At 57.4% G+C, this 20775-nt stretch overlaps 1 protein-coding gene across 3 annotated transcripts in view; it reads right to left on the reverse strand.

Annotated features, from left to right (window-relative positions):
- Window positions 1-808: 808 nt before the first annotated feature.
- Window positions 809-20775, reverse strand: part of RAB11FIP5 (RAB11 family interacting protein 5) — a 41529-nt gene continuing 21562 nt past the window's right edge. The window contains exons 2-7 of one of the 3 annotated variants that reach the window (XM_061155712.1): window positions 15881-16317; window positions 15086-15785; window positions 7774-8926; window positions 6902-7716; window positions 3284-3473; window positions 809-2997 (exon numbers count right to left, since the gene is read on the reverse strand). In XM_061155712.1, the coding sequence (XP_061011695.1) occupies window positions 2794-2997; window positions 3284-3473; window positions 6902-7716; window positions 7774-8926; window positions 15086-15785; window positions 15881-16317 (3499 nt within the window). In that variant the 3' untranslated portion in view covers window positions 809-2793. Of the gene's footprint in view, window positions 2998-3283; window positions 3474-6901; window positions 8927-15085; window positions 15786-15880; window positions 16318-20775 lie in introns of all 3 variants that reach the window. The other 2 variants (XM_061155710.1, XM_061155711.1) reach the window with 2 other exon arrangements.

The raw sequence follows: 20775 nt of genomic DNA on the forward strand, positions 1-20775 counted from the left end.
GTTAAAACAGCAGGGGCTTAAGAGCCTGGCGGCCTTCTCTTCCTCTGGCCAACAGAAGAGCTCTTCTGGGTCCAATTCCAGGGCAGGAAGAGAACTGGGATGAGGAAGGGGTTTCAGAAATGCTTAACAACCAGCAGGTACAAGGACTTTCCCTAAAGCAAGAGTACCACCAACTGTAGAGCAAGGCACCAGCGGGGATAATAAACACACTCGTGCAGAACAGACTAGCAGATTCCCAGCTGAATTATCTGGTCAGTGAGCCAGACCAGGGGAGGACTATGGGAAGGACAGAGGGAGAGCTGCCTGCTTTGCCCAAGAGGGCAGTAGAAATGTTTGGTTTTTGACCTTGGGAACTTCCCTCCCCGCTGACCAATTTGAGTCTCCTCAGGCTTATGGTGAAGTGCAGGGTTGGCTCATGCCTTCTGGACACTGCATGATCTGTAGCAGTCAGTTCCTCATCCATGTTAAACCACAAGAAACAGACTTTTCCTAGCTGTGGAGAGTCTAGCTGGCCATGAAGAACCATTTGTATCTTGGATCTGTATCTCACCCTTCCCTACTAGACTAAGTGGCTTGAGAGTAGGAATCAAGTCTTGAAAACTCTCTGTATTTCCCACATTACTCAACAAGTATGGGTAACCTGGGGATGAGAAAATACCCAGCCCAGCCCATTGGGCAACACTGTGCTGCTGCCCCTGAGGCCAGGGGCACTATCATCTGAGAACCCCATCATCTTGATTAAAGGCTGCTTTCTTCCTGAAGAAGCCTCTTCGTATGCCTATCAACAGTAACACAACAGAGCCACCTACAGTATGTTAATTTTTTATTCATCATAAAGTGCTCAAAACATGAAGAACAAGCTCTTTATAAACAGGCGTTACAACTAGGAAGACAAACAGCTAAAGCAGTACTGTGCCTGCTCCCTGCCCACTTCACCTGCAGCTCTCCTCCAAGTTGCGCCAAGGAGCAGAAACAGCCACAAGAACCCTGGGCTTCAGCCCAAAACTCTTTTAAAGAGACCTCTGCCCTGGGCATTTTGGAAGCCCACAACCAAGGCTGAGCGGAAGACCAGGGTCAGGACTGGGACTGAACAGAGCCCAGAGGAACATCGAGTGAAGAAGTAATCCCCCTCCTCCTGACGTGACACCCTCAGTGACCCCCTAAACATGACCAAAGTCTTGAGCACCCATGGACACGCCTCATGTGTGTGATTCTTAGGGTCGATGACATGACAGGGGCTTTGGCGAGTGATTCTTAAGGTAGATGACATGACAGGGGCTTTCCCCCGTGTGTGGGGCGCCTCTGCTTCATCCTAGCGGAAGACATCGCCCAGACAGCACATCCCTTCCCGTGGCTTTCCAAGTGACCCCACAGGCTGTCTCATGAAGAGGTGGCCACAGAGGAGCTCTCACATTTTCAGTGGGCCAGAAGTATCGCCCTTCAGCACCTCCTCACCCCACAGTGTTTGCTAAGGCAGAGTGCCCCCAGCCACCAAAGATTTCCCTGCAGATGCCATGGGGAAGTCTGTCATGTCTTCTGCAAGCAAACCAGAGGCTGTGTCAAAGGGTAGACACTTTGTTTCAAAGTGCACTGCAGTGAAGCCAGGCAAGGACATGGGGCAGAAGGGACAGGCTGGTCAGCAGCTAGTGGATGAATGGGAGGGCAGGAAAGGCTTTTTCCTAAGTATAGGCAGGGTGGGACCTCCCACTTCCAGAATGTGGTTTTTATCCTAAGACCCTCCTCAACTGGGGAGGTGGAGGAGATGGCAAGGGGGTTGAGGGAGCAGCAGCAGCTTGGCCAGACCCTAACTTGGAATTAATTCTATGGCAAGGGGCAGAGCATGCAGCAGCACGGCCCTACCCTCCTTTCCCACTCCCAGGCTCCCAAGAGATCCAACCCCATGTGCTCAACAGGAGGAAAGGGGAACACCAATTAGGGGGAGAGGTCTACATCCAGAGGCTTTTGACCCCATCCACAAAAGGCACATTTTAATTGGTTTCCAAAAGTTCAAACCCTGCACTAGCAGGGTTTTGGTATCAAGACAGGCAACGAGAATAGAGCTGGAGGCTTGATCCCCAAACATAAGCAACCCAAAGCCCGGAGGTGAGTGAGGAGGCTCTTTCCCAACTCTGGCCCCAGCTCTCCACACATTCACACGTGACATTCACTCGATGCAAAAGTCAGAAGAGAAGGGCGGGGAGTGGCCTCTGTCTTCTCCCTCCATCCATGCTGCACTCGCTCATGAAACAAGCAGACTTGGATATGGCAGAGAAAGACTAGACCATGAGGCTCCCTGCTCCCTGGGGAATGGATGTGAGGCTATAGAGTAGGTACCCTGGTTGCCCACAACTCACAAACAACTGGGCAGCTTGGTCCCTGCCACAGCCCCAATAATACTAGGAGCCCTCCATAGGCTGGAGGGAGGTGGAGAGGACAAGGGTTTAGCTGTGGAAGAAATGGGGGTAATAAAGCATGTCCCAGGTACCACATCAAAGTGGAGCTCACCCTGGTTTCATCTTGAGGCTAAATTCTTTGCTGATTCCCTGGAGCCCCCATAGCTAAGGGGTATGAAAACAGGCAGGTGGGAAAAACCCAGAGCTCCCAAAGACACACAGGTTGTCCACAGTACTTGACGGTGCCAATGGGAGTCCACACGGCCCCCTTTCCAGCAGCCCCAGCTGAGGGAGGAGACAGGGGGAACAGGGTGGGACTTAGTTCAGCGGGAGGGAGGGAGGGAGTAGCCCTGTGGGACTGCAGGTCTGTGCCAACCCTCCGGGAATGGGGGTGAAGGGGCTACTTGGGGGGGGCGGGGGGGATCTGCAGCAGCGTGGGCGAGCTCTCCATGATCCGCACCAGCAGCCGGTCGATGTAGCTCTCCAGCTCCTGCACATGCTCGTCCCGCTGGCTCAGCTCCCGCTCCCGCTGCAGGAGCAGGCCGATGAGCTCGTCGTGGGTCAGGTGGTAGTATCTGGCCGACTGGTCCAGCACACCCGAGTCCTGAGGCCAGACGGAGGGAGTGTGGGCAGAACAGCCTCGGGGCCACCCGCCTCCCCACCCACAGCCCCGTTGCCCAACCCCGGCCCTCGGAGCTGCCTCTGTCCCCGACGCCAGGGACAGCCTAACTGGCTTCAAGGCTCTGGCCAAGTGGGGCCAGGGGCCAGGCCTGCTTCTTGCTCCAGCCTGCCTGGCACGCCTCCCCCGCCCCCGAACCTCGAGACGCCTGGCATCTCTTCAGAGCGCCACACGTCTGGTCTGAAACCCCAGGCACCCTGCCGGACCTCACCTTCAGCCTCTTGGCGTCCGCAGTCTGGCCAACCTGGGGGGCTGGCGCCACAGGCTGAATGCTGCCGGAGGTGACCGTCTTGAGCTTCTCCAGCCCGCTGCTCAGGGCCGTGCTCAGACTGGAGCGGGACTGCTTCCGGTCAGGGCTCCCCTCCGCGGGGGCGGTGCTGAGGGGCTTCACAGGGTGGGGACTGTGAAGACAGGCGGCAGTCGCGTTACGGGGAGCACGCACGGCACAAGGAAGAAGGGGCCACCGCCTGTGTGGGGCCTGCAGGGCTCACCACAGGCGGCCCTCGCCCGCACCGCGCTCCGCCTCCCACACCCGCCCCTCCCCACCCCCTCCCTCAGACCCGCCCCTCTTCACAGAGACGGCCCAGGCGGTCCTACAGACTTCTGTGGACCTAATCCCAGTCTTTAGTCTTTAACCCCAGAACCCCCACCCACCCAACTCCCTCGCTCCTTCCTCTTCTCCATTGTAACTTTTTCCCAGGAAAGGGGATTCCCAGCATGTAGCTCTTTTAGTGCTAGAACCGGAAAGGCCAGGCAAACCTGTGGTGCCGGGTCACTGGCCTACCTCACTCTACCCGTTGCTTGCTACCAGCATTTCCACAGGCCTGAGAAACACCCCCTCGAGCTTGTCTGAGCTTGTCTTGTCTAGCCACCCGCCTCAGTCATCTCCACCTCCTCTTCCTTGCCTCTCCAGAGCATGCGGACTGCATTCTAAGTTCCCACCTTTCGTCAACTCCTCAACCCGTGAGGACAGTGGCCCCCACTGGCCTGTCACAAGCGTCCCTGCTGAGGCCGCCGAGCCCTCGGCTCTCACTCACTGACCTCTCTGTGGCCCTCCCCTCGCACCGCTCACTTACTCTTCCTTTGGGCTGCTCCTTCTCCCTGGTTGGAAACCCAAAACCTCTGTCTGGTTTCCAGACACCTGACACCTTTGCAGTCTCAGCTGAGGGTCTGCCTCTCAGCTCTGTCCCCAACCCCTGCTCTCCATCTCCAGCCCAGACTTCAGCCCTGAGCTCTAGACCTCTGTAGACATTGCAGACTGGCTCCTTCAGGGTCCACACTCGCCTCCAGCCTGGCTGCCCTTTCCTGTGCTCCCCAGCAGAGAGTGTCAGGCACCATTAGCTTCTTATGGCTCCAATCAGAAACCTAGGAAGCCCTCTGAACGCCCTCCTTCCGCTTCAGCCTTGACAAACATCAGGCTCTGCTGCCTTCTCCTACACTATCCCCTCCCCTCCAAGCCAGCACTGGGTAAGCCTTTTTCCAGCCACACCCAAGTGCCCACCTCCAACCACTCCCCCATCCGCTGTGGATGACGGTCTCCCCTCCCCAGCAGCTCCCTATCAAAGTGTGTGTGTGCCAAGTCACTTCAGTCTGATTCTTTGTGACCCCATGGGCTGTAGCCCACCAGGCTCCTGTGTCCACGGGATTCTCTGGGCAAGAACACTGGAGTGGGTTTCCATGGCCTTCTCCAAGGGATCTTCCCAACCCAGGGATTGAACCCTGGTCTCCTGCAGTCCTGCACTGCAGGCCGATTCTTTACCACTGAGCCACCAGGGAAGCCCCTATCGAAGTAAGAAAACACACTCTCCACCACAAACGGGCCCCAGGTGTCCTCCTGCCCCTGCTCGCCCTGTCACTCCAGCCTGAGGAAAACATGCTCTCCTTCCCCTTCAGGTTCTTACAAAAGCTGTTCCTCTGTCTGGAACACTGTCCCTCTGCCTGATGGCCTGCTAACGCCTGTTCATATTTCAAGGCTGTGCAAGTCCATTTCTTCCAGGAAACCTTCCTGATCCCCTCCATGCTTACTGGGGTGACCCTCCTCGGAGATCCCCCAGCTCCCGGTACCTGTCACAGGTACCCAAACTGCAGGCACTAGCCTCCAAATCGACTCACCTGCCTCTAGAGCATCTCAAACTTTTCACTTACTTCACAGAGGATTTGGACTATTCAGTGGGAGGAAGCAAAATGGCTTAGTCCAAGGCCCTGACTACACTGAAGGGAGGCCCACCCAACCCCAGAGAAGCCAGCTCTGGCACTCAGGACAGGGCTGCAGATTCGGTATCAACCCAGCAGGAGAGGCAGAGAGCCCAGGCGGGGGCAGACAGTAGGGAAAAGAACACATCCAGCCCATCCTGCCCATGTAGGCGTTCACATGAGGAGGAGGATGTAAAGGCAGCCCTCAGGCCAGCAAGGGGCTGTGCCAAGGGAGGGGAGGAATACAGTGGGGCAGAGAAACACCCTGAATGGGGGCTTGGAGTCCTGAGCCCTCGGTCTGCTTGTCCACTACGTCTGAGCAACCCTGCTTTCACAGACTTCATTTCCTAATCTGAGAAATGGGACAGTTTTACTTGGCCCGTCCACATCATGATGTAAGGAACATGCCAAGTACAGACATGATGCCAACTCTGAAGAGAATAAAAGTTCCAGAAAGTGGTGAGTATAATTAGAAGTGGTACTGGAATGTGGCAGCGCCAGCTGAGGATGCTGTCATCAGAGCAAGGAAGCTGTAATCACCTCCTCTCTCCCACCTCTGGGACCAGCATCACCACCTCTCACCGGAACACAGTCGGGAGCAGCCCAGACTCCTTCCCACCCACCTCTCAGAAGTCGACACTGGCCCTCTGGGGCCTGCCCTCCCTGGCTCACTTCTGTCTTCGGTCTGGATTGGGAACTCCTGGGGAATACAGCAGGAGTAGTGTCTCTCATCTCTGTTCAGTGGTGGACACTCAGTGAATGTGGATGACCAAAGGTATGAGCTGGTGGGCTGGGGGCCTCCCAGAGGCCAGTGCTAGAGTCTGTGCCCCTGCTACCTGCCCCTACCTCTTCACTCCACTCTCCCAGAGTCCTAGACTCCCTCTGAACTTTGCTGCACCATTCCCCACAGTGACCTATCTCTGCAGGACTCAGCTCTGGTCACCCCTCTGCAGGCACCGGGTGAGGTCCTGACCTCCTAAGTCTCCCAGACAGACCAATGCCACAGTGACCACAGCCTCACAGGCATCCCCTGCCTCTCAGCCCAGTCCTAAGCACACTGGGACCACCCCGTGACAGGCACAAATGCAAACCAATGAGGCACCTGGGGAGTCAGAAAAAAGCAAATCTTTTTTCTGGGGGTCATACACAGGGAGCATCTTCGATTTTCTTTTGTCCTCTAAAGGTATTTTGGCTCTCCTGTCTGACCCCAGTACCAGCCCCTCCCCTCTAGTCTGCCTTCACAACCTACTCCCCCAGGCCTGCCTTGGAGGACACAGCCCCCATCTGACAAGCTGAACTGCCCCAGCTTCCCTTGGGCTGAGAACCTAAGCTCTCATCTCAGCTCCCCTGCTGGCCCGTATCATTCTCCCCATTCCATGCCTCCCCTCTTCACCTTATCGTCATCATCCCCCAACTCCTGACCTATGGGGGACACCTGCTGGCCCAAGGTGCCAAGAGGAAGCAGCCTCCGAGCCAGCACCATGGAAGGCTCGTGTCTCCAGAGCTCTGGGGTGAAGGAAGCCCTCACCTAGCCCCGAAGGGGCTAGGAATGTGACCACCTCAGTCCTTGGGCCGCTCTGCCCTACCCCACCCCTACCCCTTTCCTCCTGGGGAGTGTTTTCCGGTGGCCGCTCACCTGGCACTGGGCTGTGGCTCCTCAGCTGGTCGTGTCTCCTCAGCTGGTCGTGTCTCCAAGGGCAGAAGCGCAAGCGGGGAGGCTGGGGTGCCTGCAGCGTGGTCCTCCCCAAGTGGGGTGGGGGAGCTCCCAGTGGGGGAGGCTGGCTCCCCATGGGGTAGGGAAGAGGTCAAGGTCCAGGCTCCAGGCAGGGGCGAGCACGGAGGGCTGGGGCCCCCGTGGCGGTGGCTGGCCCCGGGCGGGAGAGGGGGTGGTGGCAAGGCAGGTTCTGGGGGGGTGGGCAGCTCTTCTGGACCAGAGCGGATGGAAGATTCCCTGGACCCTGGAGGGGATGTGGATGGGAGGCTGGGGGGATCCTGGCTCCCCTGAGACGTGAAGGGGTTCAAGGCATCCTCCTCTGAGAGCCGTAAGTCAGCCTGTCGGCGGCTGCCTGACGGGAGCCCAGGCCCCTCTCCTCCTGGATCCTGGCTCTGGGCCTCAGGGTCTTCTCTCTTTGGAGTCGCCCACATCTGCTGACTCTGAAGAGCCAAGCTCTCTGAGTAATGGGGTTTGGGGGCAGGGCCCTGAGGGCAGCTGGCGGGCACAGAGAGGCAGGGCCCGGACACCACGGGAGGGCTGGCATCCTCTGCTAGATCTTCTGGGCCTGGCCCACCCTGCGCGGCTCCAGAGGAATGGCTGTCAGACTCCAGCTCGGGCTTCTGGGCCTCCTCCCCCTGCTCGGCCGCCTGGGGACCAGCGATGGGTGCACTTGGGACGACATCTTCTTCTCCCGTCTCTGACCCCCTGCGACTCAGCCCCTCTACCGCCTCCTCCTCCTCCTCCTCCTCCTCCTCCACCGCCTCTGCCTTCTTCTCTTCCTCCGCTGCCGCCGCCTCCTTCTCCTGGGAATCTGAGGGGGTGAAGAGACGCGGTGGCTTGGGAGGTGGTGTCTGGGGCTGCAGCCCCTGGTCTAACTCCCACTTGGGCTTGGGCTCTGAGTCTGGCTCCAGGGGGGGCAGCCCCCCGCTCCTCTGGGGGCTCACAGGTTCTGGTGACCGTGGCTGCATCTGGGGAGGAGGAGGCAGCTCATCAGACGACCCTCCCTGCAGGACCGGTGAGGTAGTCTCCACCGCAGGAGAAACGGTGACCACATCCCACGGCCAGGAATCGTCCACTGTATCGAGCTCGTGGGAGAGCTGGCTTCCACCTCGGCAGGTCTCCTTGTCCTGGTGGGCCTCAGGGGCGCCGTCTGGGCCAGGCAGCCTCTCCCACACGCTGATCACTTCTGGGGAGCTAAAGAGAGATGTCGCACTGTCTGCCGGACTCTGCCCTGCTTCCCCTCCTGGGGCCGGCAACTCCCTGTCTGCTCCAGAGGCTGAGGCTCCCGGGTGCAGCTGGGCTGACGCGGGGGGCAGACAGGCCCCTTCTGACCCGAGGGGCCCTGGGTCAGCCACACTCGTGCTTGGACAGTCCAGTCCCAAGTCCAGAGGAACTCTGGGCTCCGGCCACATGCTGCTCCCACCTCTCTCTCCTCCCCCAGGGTCCCCCTGGGGCTCAGCTGCCTTCATTGTCATGGCCCCAGGGCCTGGGTCTTGCAGCCCAATCGCCTCCAGCCCCACTCCTGGTGGGGCCAGGATCTCACTCCTGGCCTCTGGACGCAGCCTGCTGGCAGCAAAGATGTTGAAGGTGTCGTCCCACTCAGGCTGGGCTTTCCCAGGGGAGGCCAGGGGGGTGGGGTTGGCCCTCGAGGCACTGGGGAGAGAGGGAGCAGGTGAAGGAGAGTTTAGTGCTATGTCGGCTATGAGTTCCTCGAAGAAAGGGTTGCTCTGCAGGGAGGTGAGGAACGGGTTGGTGAGACCCGAGAGTCCAGACGGGGTGGTCTCGGGGGCGGCGGCAGCGGCAGCAGCGGCGGCAGCAGGGGAGGCGACTGCACAAAGGTTAGTGCTTAGCAGGGGGGCAGTGGGGGGGGCCGGAGCACAGGGGGAGCAGGGGTGGTGGTGAGGAAGAGCAGCCAGGTCAGATTCTACCTGAGGAGACACGTCCAGGCTGTGGAGGGAGACAAAACCGTGAGCCTCCTGGTTAATGCCAAGACTGCAGAGGCCCCTGCTGAGCCCCACTGCCTGCCCCCCACCTGCCTGGGGACGAGGGGCTACAGCGCTACGCGGGCTGGGCTCGGGGATGCGGGCCCGGGGACAGACGGAAGCCCCCGGCACGTACATGATGAGGCAGCCCCCCAGGATGAAGATGCTGGACAGAGCTCCTCTGATCCTCAAAGCAACCCCGAGGAGCGGTACTCCCATTTTACAGGTGGGATGCCAGCTATGAGCCCACGCTGACAACTACTCAATGCCAGACTGCCATCTGAAGAACCAACTAGAGAGCACTTTACATCTCTTTATGGGACTGAGAAAAGAAAACACTGGCTGGTTGGGACAGGATAGACAGACCAGAGAAAACCCAGGCGCAGGTACGTGGCTGGATGAAGTGGGGACTAACAGCACCCAGCCGGTGCCTGATCTTCCGCCCATGAAACAGCCTGGGTCCTCCTGAGCCCTGGCGGAAATGAAAGGTGACGATGGGGCTGTTATCAGACGCGACACGGTACCAACCAGACAGAACCTTCTGCTGTGGCCTTCTCGCTTCTGGGAGGGGTACCATAACCAGCCAAAAAGGATGAGACACTGCTGAGGATGTCTGCTGCCAGGCATCCACCTGGCCCGGCACTCGGCAGGCAGCCTCTCACCAAGGACACTGGCGGGCCAGACTTGGAAGTGACCCCACGGGGGAGACCAAGGCTGGGAGGTGGCAGCAACAGCAACCATAGATGTCACCAGGGGCCTCCTGGGGTCCCCCACACAGACCCCTGGCTCCCCTGGGAAATCCACTCCCTGATGATACACTTACATTAACCAAGACACTTGCTGGCCTTCAGGTGCCCACTCTGGGGTCTCCTTGGGGGGAGCACTTATGCCTTATCTACAGCACGCAACTGACTTGAGGGGAATGGGAAGGGACAGACTCTAAAATGAGAGCTCTTGGCTTCTCCGGGACACAGACAGAAGGCCAGAACGACAGCACAGGGAAAGGGGGGCCTGACACCCCCATTTTCAGCAGTCTGACAATGCCTTGCAGCTCAGCCCACCTGTCAGACCCAGACCTCAGTGGCCTTGCCTGCTATTTTGAGCGCCATCTTCCATCCCCCCAAGCCCTAAGATGCCCATTCCACGATCCCTGCCAGCCCAGATGGAAACATCCTGAAGAACTCCTATATATCTGTCTTCTCCATTCAAGCAGCTCCTTCCCACGGGGAAATGCTGGGGGCGAACTCTGAGGTCGCAGAGGCCAGGCTTCAATAGTCAGGCCATGAGGAAGGAGGGCGGGGGTAGGAGAGGCACCTACAGAAAGAGGCCCAGAAGTCTGGAGCCAGGACTCTTCCGGGGAGCCAGGGCCCAGTCGGAGGCAGTCCCGTGGAGCTGGGCAGAGGCTGGGCCAGCTCATCTGCAGACACAGGGGCAGGTGATGGGAAGGAGGCCAGTTCAGCCAGCAGCACAGGAGGGCCTCCCAGACAGGCTGGAGTCTATCAGCCAAGTCTCAAAGGCAGGACACAGTCAGACCCCAAGCCCTGGGCTTCTCTTAAGAATCCAGCTTCCAGAGACTCTCCTGAGCCTGTTTTTGCCTTGTAATAACTCCCAGCAGGTGGGGAGGAAAGGGTTGGGGGTGGCGTAAAAAGTCCTGTCTTCTCCCACCCCACCTGGGCTTTCCAGAACAGCTCTGCCTCTACGGTCAAGACATGGTAAAGACACTGAAAGAGGGAGGATCCTGGGCCCAGAGTTCCCCTCTCCCTTCCTCCAGAAATGTCTACCTTAGGGGCCAAGAGAGCAAAGCACCACCACCATGTGGTCAAGACCCTGCCCTCAGTCCACCCCCACCATCGAAGCACCAACCCTGCTGCGGGACTCGGCCCCCAGGAACAGGGCTGAGGGAAGCTGAGCCATCTCTTACCAGTGCCCTTGATGACAAGTGGACAGAGGGGTCTGACGGAAGCAGCTCCATCAAACATTAAATGCCCCAAGAGTCACTCCACACCCCTCGGCCCTGGACTGGCCGCACTCACCCGTGCAGTCTTGCAGCAATCTGGCGGACTGTCAGAACCACAGGGCAGGAGAGGGCAGGGGAGGAGCTGGGAGCCCCAGGCTCGGCTGGAAACCCTCCCTCCACTGGCTCCCCAGAGGGGCACACGAGCCCGTTGGTATGGAACCCGCAAACGGCTCTCCCTAGAGGAAGGAGCTCCAGGTACAACGCCGAGCTAGCAGCCTCCCCAGAGTCAGCACTTCACCAGTTCATCCCTCTCACCCAGTCACACGTCCTCCCTGCCCCCATGCCTCCCCTGCTCCACACCAGGTGCACATTCTGAAAGCTCTCACTCTAAAAATCCCCTCCCCGGAATTCCTTTGCGGTCCAGTGGTTAGGACTCCACGCTTTTGCTGCAGAGGGCCCAGGTTCAACGTCTAGTCAGGGAACTAAGATCCCCCAATTTGTGCAGCCTGGCCAAAAACAAAAACAACGCCCCTCCCTACCACTGCACCTGACACAGATCAGACACGTTGCCGTGTGGGGCTGTGGTTGCAGGGTATGCTCTGGGGACAGGGCCCACCGTGCCAGCCCCACACACTGCTGCCCTGCTCCTCCCGCCCCCACCAAGCACCGAGGCGTCAACATATCCTGACTCATCCTCTCCAGGACCAAAAGCTGGGGAAAGAAATCAGATGTCCAAGGGTCCCTGCCCCTCCAGCCTGAGAGAATAAAACTTCAGGGCCTTAGTGTTGCTTCAGGAACCTTACAGCAATTGGATGAACCCGCCACTTAACAAAGCAATCGTCTGCTCACTCTGACAGGCCCCCTCTTCTTACACAGCCGCCGCTGGGTGACTCCCTACAGCGCGAGGAGGACGCCTCTGCAACTGGGGCCAGGCTGCACCGGTGGACAGCTCTCCCTCAGACTGAGACAAGCCGTGTGTCCTTGTTATTTCCATGCACTGGTCCCAGGGGGCATGGAGATCCACAAAGGCTCTCCCCCAGACACTCCCGGAAAAGGCCAAAGCCAGCCTTTCAGGCATTCCCATCCCAGCCAACATGCCTTCAGCCAGCGCCCCCAGGACCCATCTCCTGGCATCTGTCTAATAGGTACCCTGATGTCCAGGAGACGTGACAAGACACCCTCTCCCTTCATCTGGGCAGTGAGGTGACCTGGTGTGGGGGGGCGGTGCGGGGGGGCCTGTATGCTGCAAGCAGGGAGACCGTAAGAGTTATCTTCCGAACCATAATATTTTTAACACAGTAAAGGGGCAATGCCAGGAAAACAGGCACAAACAGGACTTAGGGCCACACTGCCTCTAGGTCACTGGCACACACCACAGTCACGCGTTTACGCCACTGAGAATGCCCGAGACCCCAGGGTCTCTCAGCAGCCAGCTCACACTCCAGGTTCATAGAGACCTCGCTGTTCACACCTGGTGAGGGGCTGGGGGTGATGCAGAGACTGCTAAAGACCACCACAATGCATATGCCTCTAGGCGGGACCATGAGTACCCTTAATTTAAAAAAAAATGTTTTTATATAACACCTGATCTGCCACTGTACACAAAGATCCATGGTTAGTGTGAAGGGAGGGGCCGGGAGCCTGAGGTGCCCTAAGAGGTCACCCTAAGAGGATCAGGGACAGAGAACGGGACAGACACAGAAACCACTTGTTTTGGCACTGGTGGGTTTTACACACACACACACACGGTCGTGACGGTCCTAAACACACACTAAAGTAGCCTGTGCTGCAGCCCAGGGTGAATGGCCCACAGCAGGGCTGGTGAGCAGGGCCTAGTCCAGTGGCCCAGATCTCAACCACCCACTCACTCCCCGACACACGCACGCACACACACACATGCGGGTGGGGGCTGTGTGACAGTCCCGGGACCTGGCAGACGAGGGGCAGGGCAGGGGGGCGGGAGGACCACCTTCCTGGCCTCTCATGCTCTGGCTCCTTCTCCAACAGCTTTTCTCTGGACACCCAGAGGCAGCGCATCCTGCCTCCGGCCTCTCCGGGGGCTCAGTGCCGAGTGGGAGCACTAGAGGGCGCCGCTGCCCTGCCTGGCGAGGAACACCCCACACTCAATGGTCGCCTGGGGTAGAGGCACCCCAACCTCTGGGTCTGCAGACAGGCTCTCCTGGGGGTCTCGCGGCCACACTCAGTCACTCCAATTCTAGGTGTCCAACTTATGGCTTCCTGCCACCAGTTCTTCCTGCTCACCTCTTATTCTCTCCTCAATAGCCCCAAGCCCTCTGAGGAGACACCAAAGGTGGTTTCTCCCAGGCCAGCCCCCCTCCTCCGAGGCACACTGGGCCAGGGACACTGACAAGGCTCAAAGTCCAGGTCACGCCCGTCCCACCTAGCCTGCAGCCACTGTCAGCACTCGGGCCCCAGGGAGGGCAGGAAGCCCCATCCGCCCTCCAGCCTGCAGAGGATGAGCTTGGAATTCAAGCCCAGGAGAACAAAAACCTCGGCTTCCTTATGTTCATCAGTCATCCAACTTCTCTTGCCTCTGAAAGGCCATCAGAAGACATGGAGAAACTGAAGGAAAACAGTAAGCAGCAGCAAGGACCACCCCACATCACTCAGTCACGGCTTGCAAAGCGCTGAGCCCAATGCCCGGCACTTGTCTAAAAACTGCCTTACAGACAAATGTCCCCTCATCCATCCTGCCCTAGAAAAGGCCCAGAGACATCCCGTGGACAGCAGCACTGGCCCGTGGTCTGTGCCCCTCCCTCCACCATACCACCTACAATCTCTTAGTGGTCACAGGGCCACTGGCTCAGCCTGGGCATCTGAGAAAGGCCCACCCGCTCCTTCCCCTAGGCAGCAGGCAGCCAGCAGTTCCCTGGGCTCCGGTGAGTAGGGCTGCTCCTAAGTAGGGGAAACATCACCCAGAGACTGATGCCCCCACATACTCATCTCTGAGGCTGTACAGAGAGCTGCGAGACAGTCAGAGCTCGAAGCTAAAAGGCCCTGCATCTCTCTCCCTGCTCCCTTGAGCACACTCAGCATCTCACAGGGAAAGAGAAGAACCGGTACTTCAGGAGTCCACGCCTGCCTGCTGGGGAAGAGGCTGAGGGTCCTCCCTCCACCCTTTTTAGCCCTTTACCACTGTGCCCAATCCTCCCCCTCCACCTCTGGCCCACATACCCACTGACAGGGACGGGCGGGCTTGCTAAGAGAACAGTAACAGCCGCCCTGCCACACTGGGTGAGGCTGTCGCAGAGGCACCTGTCCAGTGCTGACCCCCCAGCCCTTGGGAGGGCAGGACACCTGCTCCCAGTCGAAGCCCAGAGCCCCTCCCTGAGCCCCGCTGGACAACACGGCAACCTCCACCGGCTCCAACTCAGGAGGAAGCCAAAGGACTAAGGTGGGGGCTAGGGGCTCTGTCCCAGGCCTAGGCTGAAGGACTGCATTCTTCTCCTGGGTGGGACTCAGCATATTCAAAATAGAGCAGCTACCATCAGCACGTGCCCTACCCCAAGACCAAGAGACACCAGAGGGGGCCAGGGCCCCAAGAGTCTCCAAAGACACGGAATAGGTCACAGGTTTCAGGGGAGCTGCCCATAGCCTCTGGCCAAGCCCTGGGAGCAACCAGGGGTGAGTATATGGGGGAGGACTGGGCACATCCATTACTCAACTCCCATCCCTCAGAGAGAAGAGAGCAGAGAGCCAGCTGGGACAGCTGGTGGGAAGTCATCTAGCTTCAGACAGGGTGGGAAAGCCTCAAGTGAGTCCTCAGTCCCTGCCTCTCTACCTGGCAAAGCTTCATGACCTTGAGGCCAGCAGGCAAGAGGTAGAGGTTGGGAAGCAAACAATTCCTACAAATGGCCTTCCCTGCTTCTGTCCTCTTCCTCCCACTCCTCAGGGGATAGATGTGCCAACTCAGGAAGTGAGGCCGGCGGGGCTCCCAGAGCGCTATGCCCTTCAACTCACCTGTGTCCATGTGCAGACAACAAGCCTTGGCTTAGGGAGACAAGGTTCCCCTGCTTAACCATGCAAAGCCAGAGCCCAGCAGCCTGCCCCCGGGCCCCATCTGCGCCATCCTCCCTGCCCCGGGGTTCAGTGCAGACATCTCAGCATCTTTCCCGGGGACCAAAGCTGGTCTTGCCAAGGACATACCTGGGTTTCTGGGATGGTTCCTTGGCTTCTCTCAAGCCAAACCAGCTACTTTTGGCCTTTTCCTCCCCAGTGGATGAGTGGTGGGGGGAGGCTCCCAGAGTGGGGCCCCCCTTCTCCCCCAGAGAGCCTCGGCGCCCCATCTCACTCCGACTCAGCCCCTGGTGGTGATGGTGGAAAAGGCCCATTCGGGGCTTCCGCTCCTCCTTGCGAGCTCCCTCCTTCTCCACCGCAGCCTCAGAGGAGGCCACCATGGGGGTGGCGACCTGCACCGGCCTCCCCTCTGAGGGCCGGGCCCCCTCCTCCTCTCCAGAGCGGCGGGCCCCCACGGCCAACACTCTGGCCTGGGAGCTCAGCTCCTCCTGTCCAGGTGCTGCCTCAGAGCTGCTGGGGCGGCGGCTGCCTCGGGCCCAGGAGTCGTCCGCAGACCGCGGCCCCTCCTCGGAGGGCCGGGAAGAGCCAGCGTGCAGGGAGCTGGAGGGTGGAAATGGGCCCGAGATGGAACTGCGGTGCCGTGGGGGCGCCGGGGGCTCCTCGTTGTATATGTGGCTCCCATTGACACAGAGAGAGGAGCGCGAGGCCCCATCAAGATGGCCCTGAAGGTCAAGAAGAGCCCGGGGAGGCGCCGCCCGCATCTGGCTGGCCTCGTCACTGTAGGTCCGTTTGTGGGTGAGCAACTTGGGGGACTGTGCAGAGTCCCGGCCTGGAAAGGAAGCACATGTGGAGTGAGACGCCTGCTCCCCCCGGCCTCCCCTACAGCCAAGGGGCCAGCCCGCCCCCCCCGGTCCCCTCGCTCACCCCCTTCTGAGGACAGCCAGCTGCTGCGGCTGGGCGAGCGGGTGAGCAGCTCGGCGCCGGGGCCCTGGTAGGCCAGGCTCCCGCTGGCCGAGGACAGAGTGCTGTCTGAGCCCAGCGAGGTGTTGGACTGGGTCAGCGAGGACTTGCGCAACTTGCTGCGGAGGAAGAAGCCTTTGGCTTTGCCCATCTTGCCCAGGCTGCCCAGCTCGGGGTCCTCTAGGGCGCTGCTGGGGAGGATGGCAGAGGCGGACTCCAGGTCATACTTCTTCTTGCCTTTCATCTTGTCCTTGATCTTACTGAAGGGGGACCGCGGCTTGTCCTTCACAGACAGGTCGAACATGCTGGCGCTGAGGTTGTTGCGCGTGAACTGGATGGTCACCTGGATCTCCCCGCGCTCCTTCTCCTTCTTGCCCGCCTTCGAGTGCAGCTTGTACCACCTGTGAGAAAGAAGGGGGTGTCGGGGCTCTGGTCACAGGGACCTCCCAGAGCCCCTCCCTGCCCTGGGGGTCATGACAGCCACCCCCACAGGCTCCCACAGGCCTGGGAGGAACCCTTACAACTCCAGGCCCCAGGTACAGACACAACTACCCGCATTTTCCCCTGTCTACATCATCTCCTCTGACTGGTCACAGCCTAAGCTCTGCTCTGAGCCACGAGTGAGTCCTGGAAAGAACAGCTCTCCCGAAGCCCAGGGCCAGGAAGGCTAGTGCATAAACACACACACACACACACACACCTCACTCCCTCACTGACTCACCCAAAGCCCTGCCAGGTACACCTCTGCAGGATGGAGAAGCAGACAAGATGGCATACAGAGGCCTTAAGCAAGAGGCTCAGGGAAGGAAAGAGCACTCACTCATCTGGAGGCACCGACCATGCCTTACAAAGGGATGCGGAGGGCGGTGGTTCTCATCTCCCCTCCACGCCCAGCTCACAACAGGCCTGGGATTTTACAGATCAGGAGGTCAAAGCTCCGTGGTGAGGTAACTCAGCCAAGAGCAAGCAGCCAGGAAGGAGACTGTAATTAATAATAATGTACTGCTACTGGCTCACCAATCATACATGTACCACACTAATGTTAATACAGATGTTAATAACAGAGACTACTACAGCAGGAGCGGGGGTGGGGGGTATATACAGGAGCTCTGTGTACTTTCCTAAAACTACTCTAAAAATAAACTCCTTTAATTAAAAAAAGCAGACACAGTGAGCACAGCGAGAACGTGAGCAAGAAGCCATGAAAGAAATAATACAAGGAAGTTCTCCCGAAGGCCAAGCGTGCCTGCACAGATGCGCCCACCAGCACTCAGCACAGTGATCAGAGAAAGACTTAGTGATGGGGAGCACTGAGGTTTCAGAGCCCCAGGTATAAAAAGGAGACCAGTGGCTTCCACAGAGAGGACACAGGTCCATATAACACATTCAGAAATTAGAGCAGCATCAGGTCCTCACTAGCAACACTGGACACCATATGGAGTCATGCCTTTGAAATTCTGAGGGAAAAACTCCCCAGAATTCTAGACCCAGCCAGTCAAGTTTTATTCCATAATGAAGTCCAGTGGAGGTGGTCACATTGATTACCGAAGGGCTCAAAGACCCTCAGAGTATACACACACCACACACACACACACACACACACCACACACACACACACACACACACACACTACACATGTACCATACCACACACACACTACACATGTACCGCACCACACACACACACACACACACGTACCACACCACACACACTACACATGTACCACACCACACACACACTATACATGTACCACACCACACACACACACTACACATGTACCGTACCACACACACACTACACATGTACCACACCACACACACACACATGTACCACACCACACACACTACACATGTACCACACCCCCCCACACACACACACACATACCACACCACACACACACACTACACATGTACCACACCACACACACACACTACACATGTACCACACCACACACACACTACACATGTACCACACCACACACACACACTACACATGTACCACACCACACACACACACTACACATGTACCGCACCACACACACTACACATGTACCACACCCCCCACACACACACACGTACTGCACCACACACACACACTACACATGTACCACACCACACACACACTACACATGTACCACACCACACACACACTACACATGTACCACACCACACACACACACTACACATGTACCGCACCACACACACTACACATGTACCACACCACACACACGTTACACACTACACATGTACCACACCACACACACACTACACATGTACCACACTACACACTACACATGTACCACACCACACACACACTACACATGTACCACACCACACACACACACTACACATGTACCACACCACACACACGTACCACACTACACATGTACCACACCACACACACACTACACATGTACCACACTACACACTACACATGTACCACACCACACACACACTACACATGTACCGCACCACACACACACTACACATGTACCACACCACACACACACACACATGTACCACACTACACATGTACCACACCACACACACGTACCACACTACACACTACACATGTACCACACCACACACACACTACACATGTACCACACTACACACTACACATGTACCACACCACACACACACTACACATGTACCACACTACACACACACTACACATGTACCACACTACACACTACACATGTACCACACCACACACACACTACACATGTACCACACCACACACACACACTACACATGTACCACACCACACACACGTACCACACTACACATGTACCACACCACACACACACTACACATGTACCACACTACACACTACACATGTACCACACCACACACACACTACACATGTACCGCACCACACACACACTACACATGTACCACACCACACACACACACACACATGTACCACACTACACATGTACCACACCACACACACGTACCACACTACACACTACACATGTACCACACCACACACACACTACACATGTACCACACTACACACTACACATGTACCACACCACACACACACTACACATGTACCACACTACACACTACACATGTACCACACCACACACACACTACACATGTACCACACTACACACTACACATGTACCACACCACACACACACTACACATGTACCGCACCACACACACACTACACATGTACCACACCACACACACACACACATGTACCACACTACACACTACACATGTACCACACCACACACACACTACACATGTACCGCACCACACACACACACACACACACATGTACCACACCACACACACACTACACATGTACCACACTACACACTACACATGTACCACACCACATACACACTACACATGTACCGCACCACACACACACTACACATGTACTGCACCACACACACACACACACACATGTACCACACCACACACACACTACACATGTACCACACTACACACTACACATGTACCACACCACATACACACTACACATGTACCGCACCACACACACACTACACATGTACCACACCACACACACACACATGTACCACACTACACACTACACATGTACCACACCACACACACACTATACATGTACCACACCACACACACACACACTACACATGTACCACACCACACACACACTACACATGTACCACACCACACACACACTATACATGTACCACACCACACACACACACACTACACATGTACCACACCACACACACACTACACATGTACCACACCACACACACACTACACATGTACCACACTACACACTACACATGTACCACACCACACACACACTACACATGTACCGCACCACACACACACACACACACATGTATCACACCACACACACACACTACACATGTACCACACCACACACTACACATGTACCACACTACACATGTACCACACCACACACACACATACACACATGTACTGCACCATACACGCCTCAGTCCCTGACAGCTGCTCACCCCACAGCACCAGCTCCCTGAGTTGCTCGTGGACACAAAGGGGTGGGAGATCTTTTGTATGGAAGTTCCTATATATTCAAATGTCCAGAGTTAAGTCACTGCAAGGAATTGATGTTGGTGGGTTTAAACCTTGTAACTTAAAAAAAAAAAAGTCTTGCTGGGTCATTTCCAGTTGGCTCCCTTTGGAAGCATCCATCATGACTAACCTCTTGGTGCCAATCATGGGCTATGCAGCTGGCCTTTTCCTGGTGACCACTTGGGTAACCTATGTAAAGTGAGCCCTGGCTATTGGTTTCCCTCCCAAACCTGAGAGGCCTCTCCCTGGGAAGCTGGGTCAGGACATATGGTAGCACAAGCAAGGAGGGCGGAGGGCCGGGCCCAGAGGGTGTGTGTGTGTTTCTGTGCTCTCAAGATGATCAGGGGCAGGGAAGAAAGGTGGGGGAGGAAAGGCGAGGAGCAGAGAAGAGAGCTGAGAGACAGACTGATGGGGTGTGCGTGAGGAGGTGTCTGGGGGCACGAGGAGGTGTCTGGGGGCACGAGGAGACCTTTACTAGAAAGACAAACCAGCAAGCATCAATATCCTCACTCCCCTGCCTTCTTTACCCAACATCCACCCTGGGCCTGACCCTTTAAGTCATCCAAGGGCAAGTCAACTTGCTGAAAGCTGGGCTAGGCCTCATTTAGTACATAAGATCCTGGGAGGTGGGGCAATGAAAAGTATTAATACATGGACTCCAGCCACAAAGCCACCAAGCCCTGAGTGACGGGAATCAGCAAGCACAGACATCCGTCACTGGGGCTGAGGTCAGGGGCCCTGAGCCCGAGCCGGTCATGCTCCACATACCATGGCATTAACAGTGGCTATCTC

The sequence above is a fragment of the Dama dama genome, chromosome 11 (assembly GCF_033118175.1).
Source record: "Dama dama isolate Ldn47 chromosome 11, ASM3311817v1, whole genome shotgun sequence".
Classification (NCBI taxonomy): Eukaryota; Metazoa; Chordata; class Mammalia; order Artiodactyla; family Cervidae; genus Dama; species Dama dama.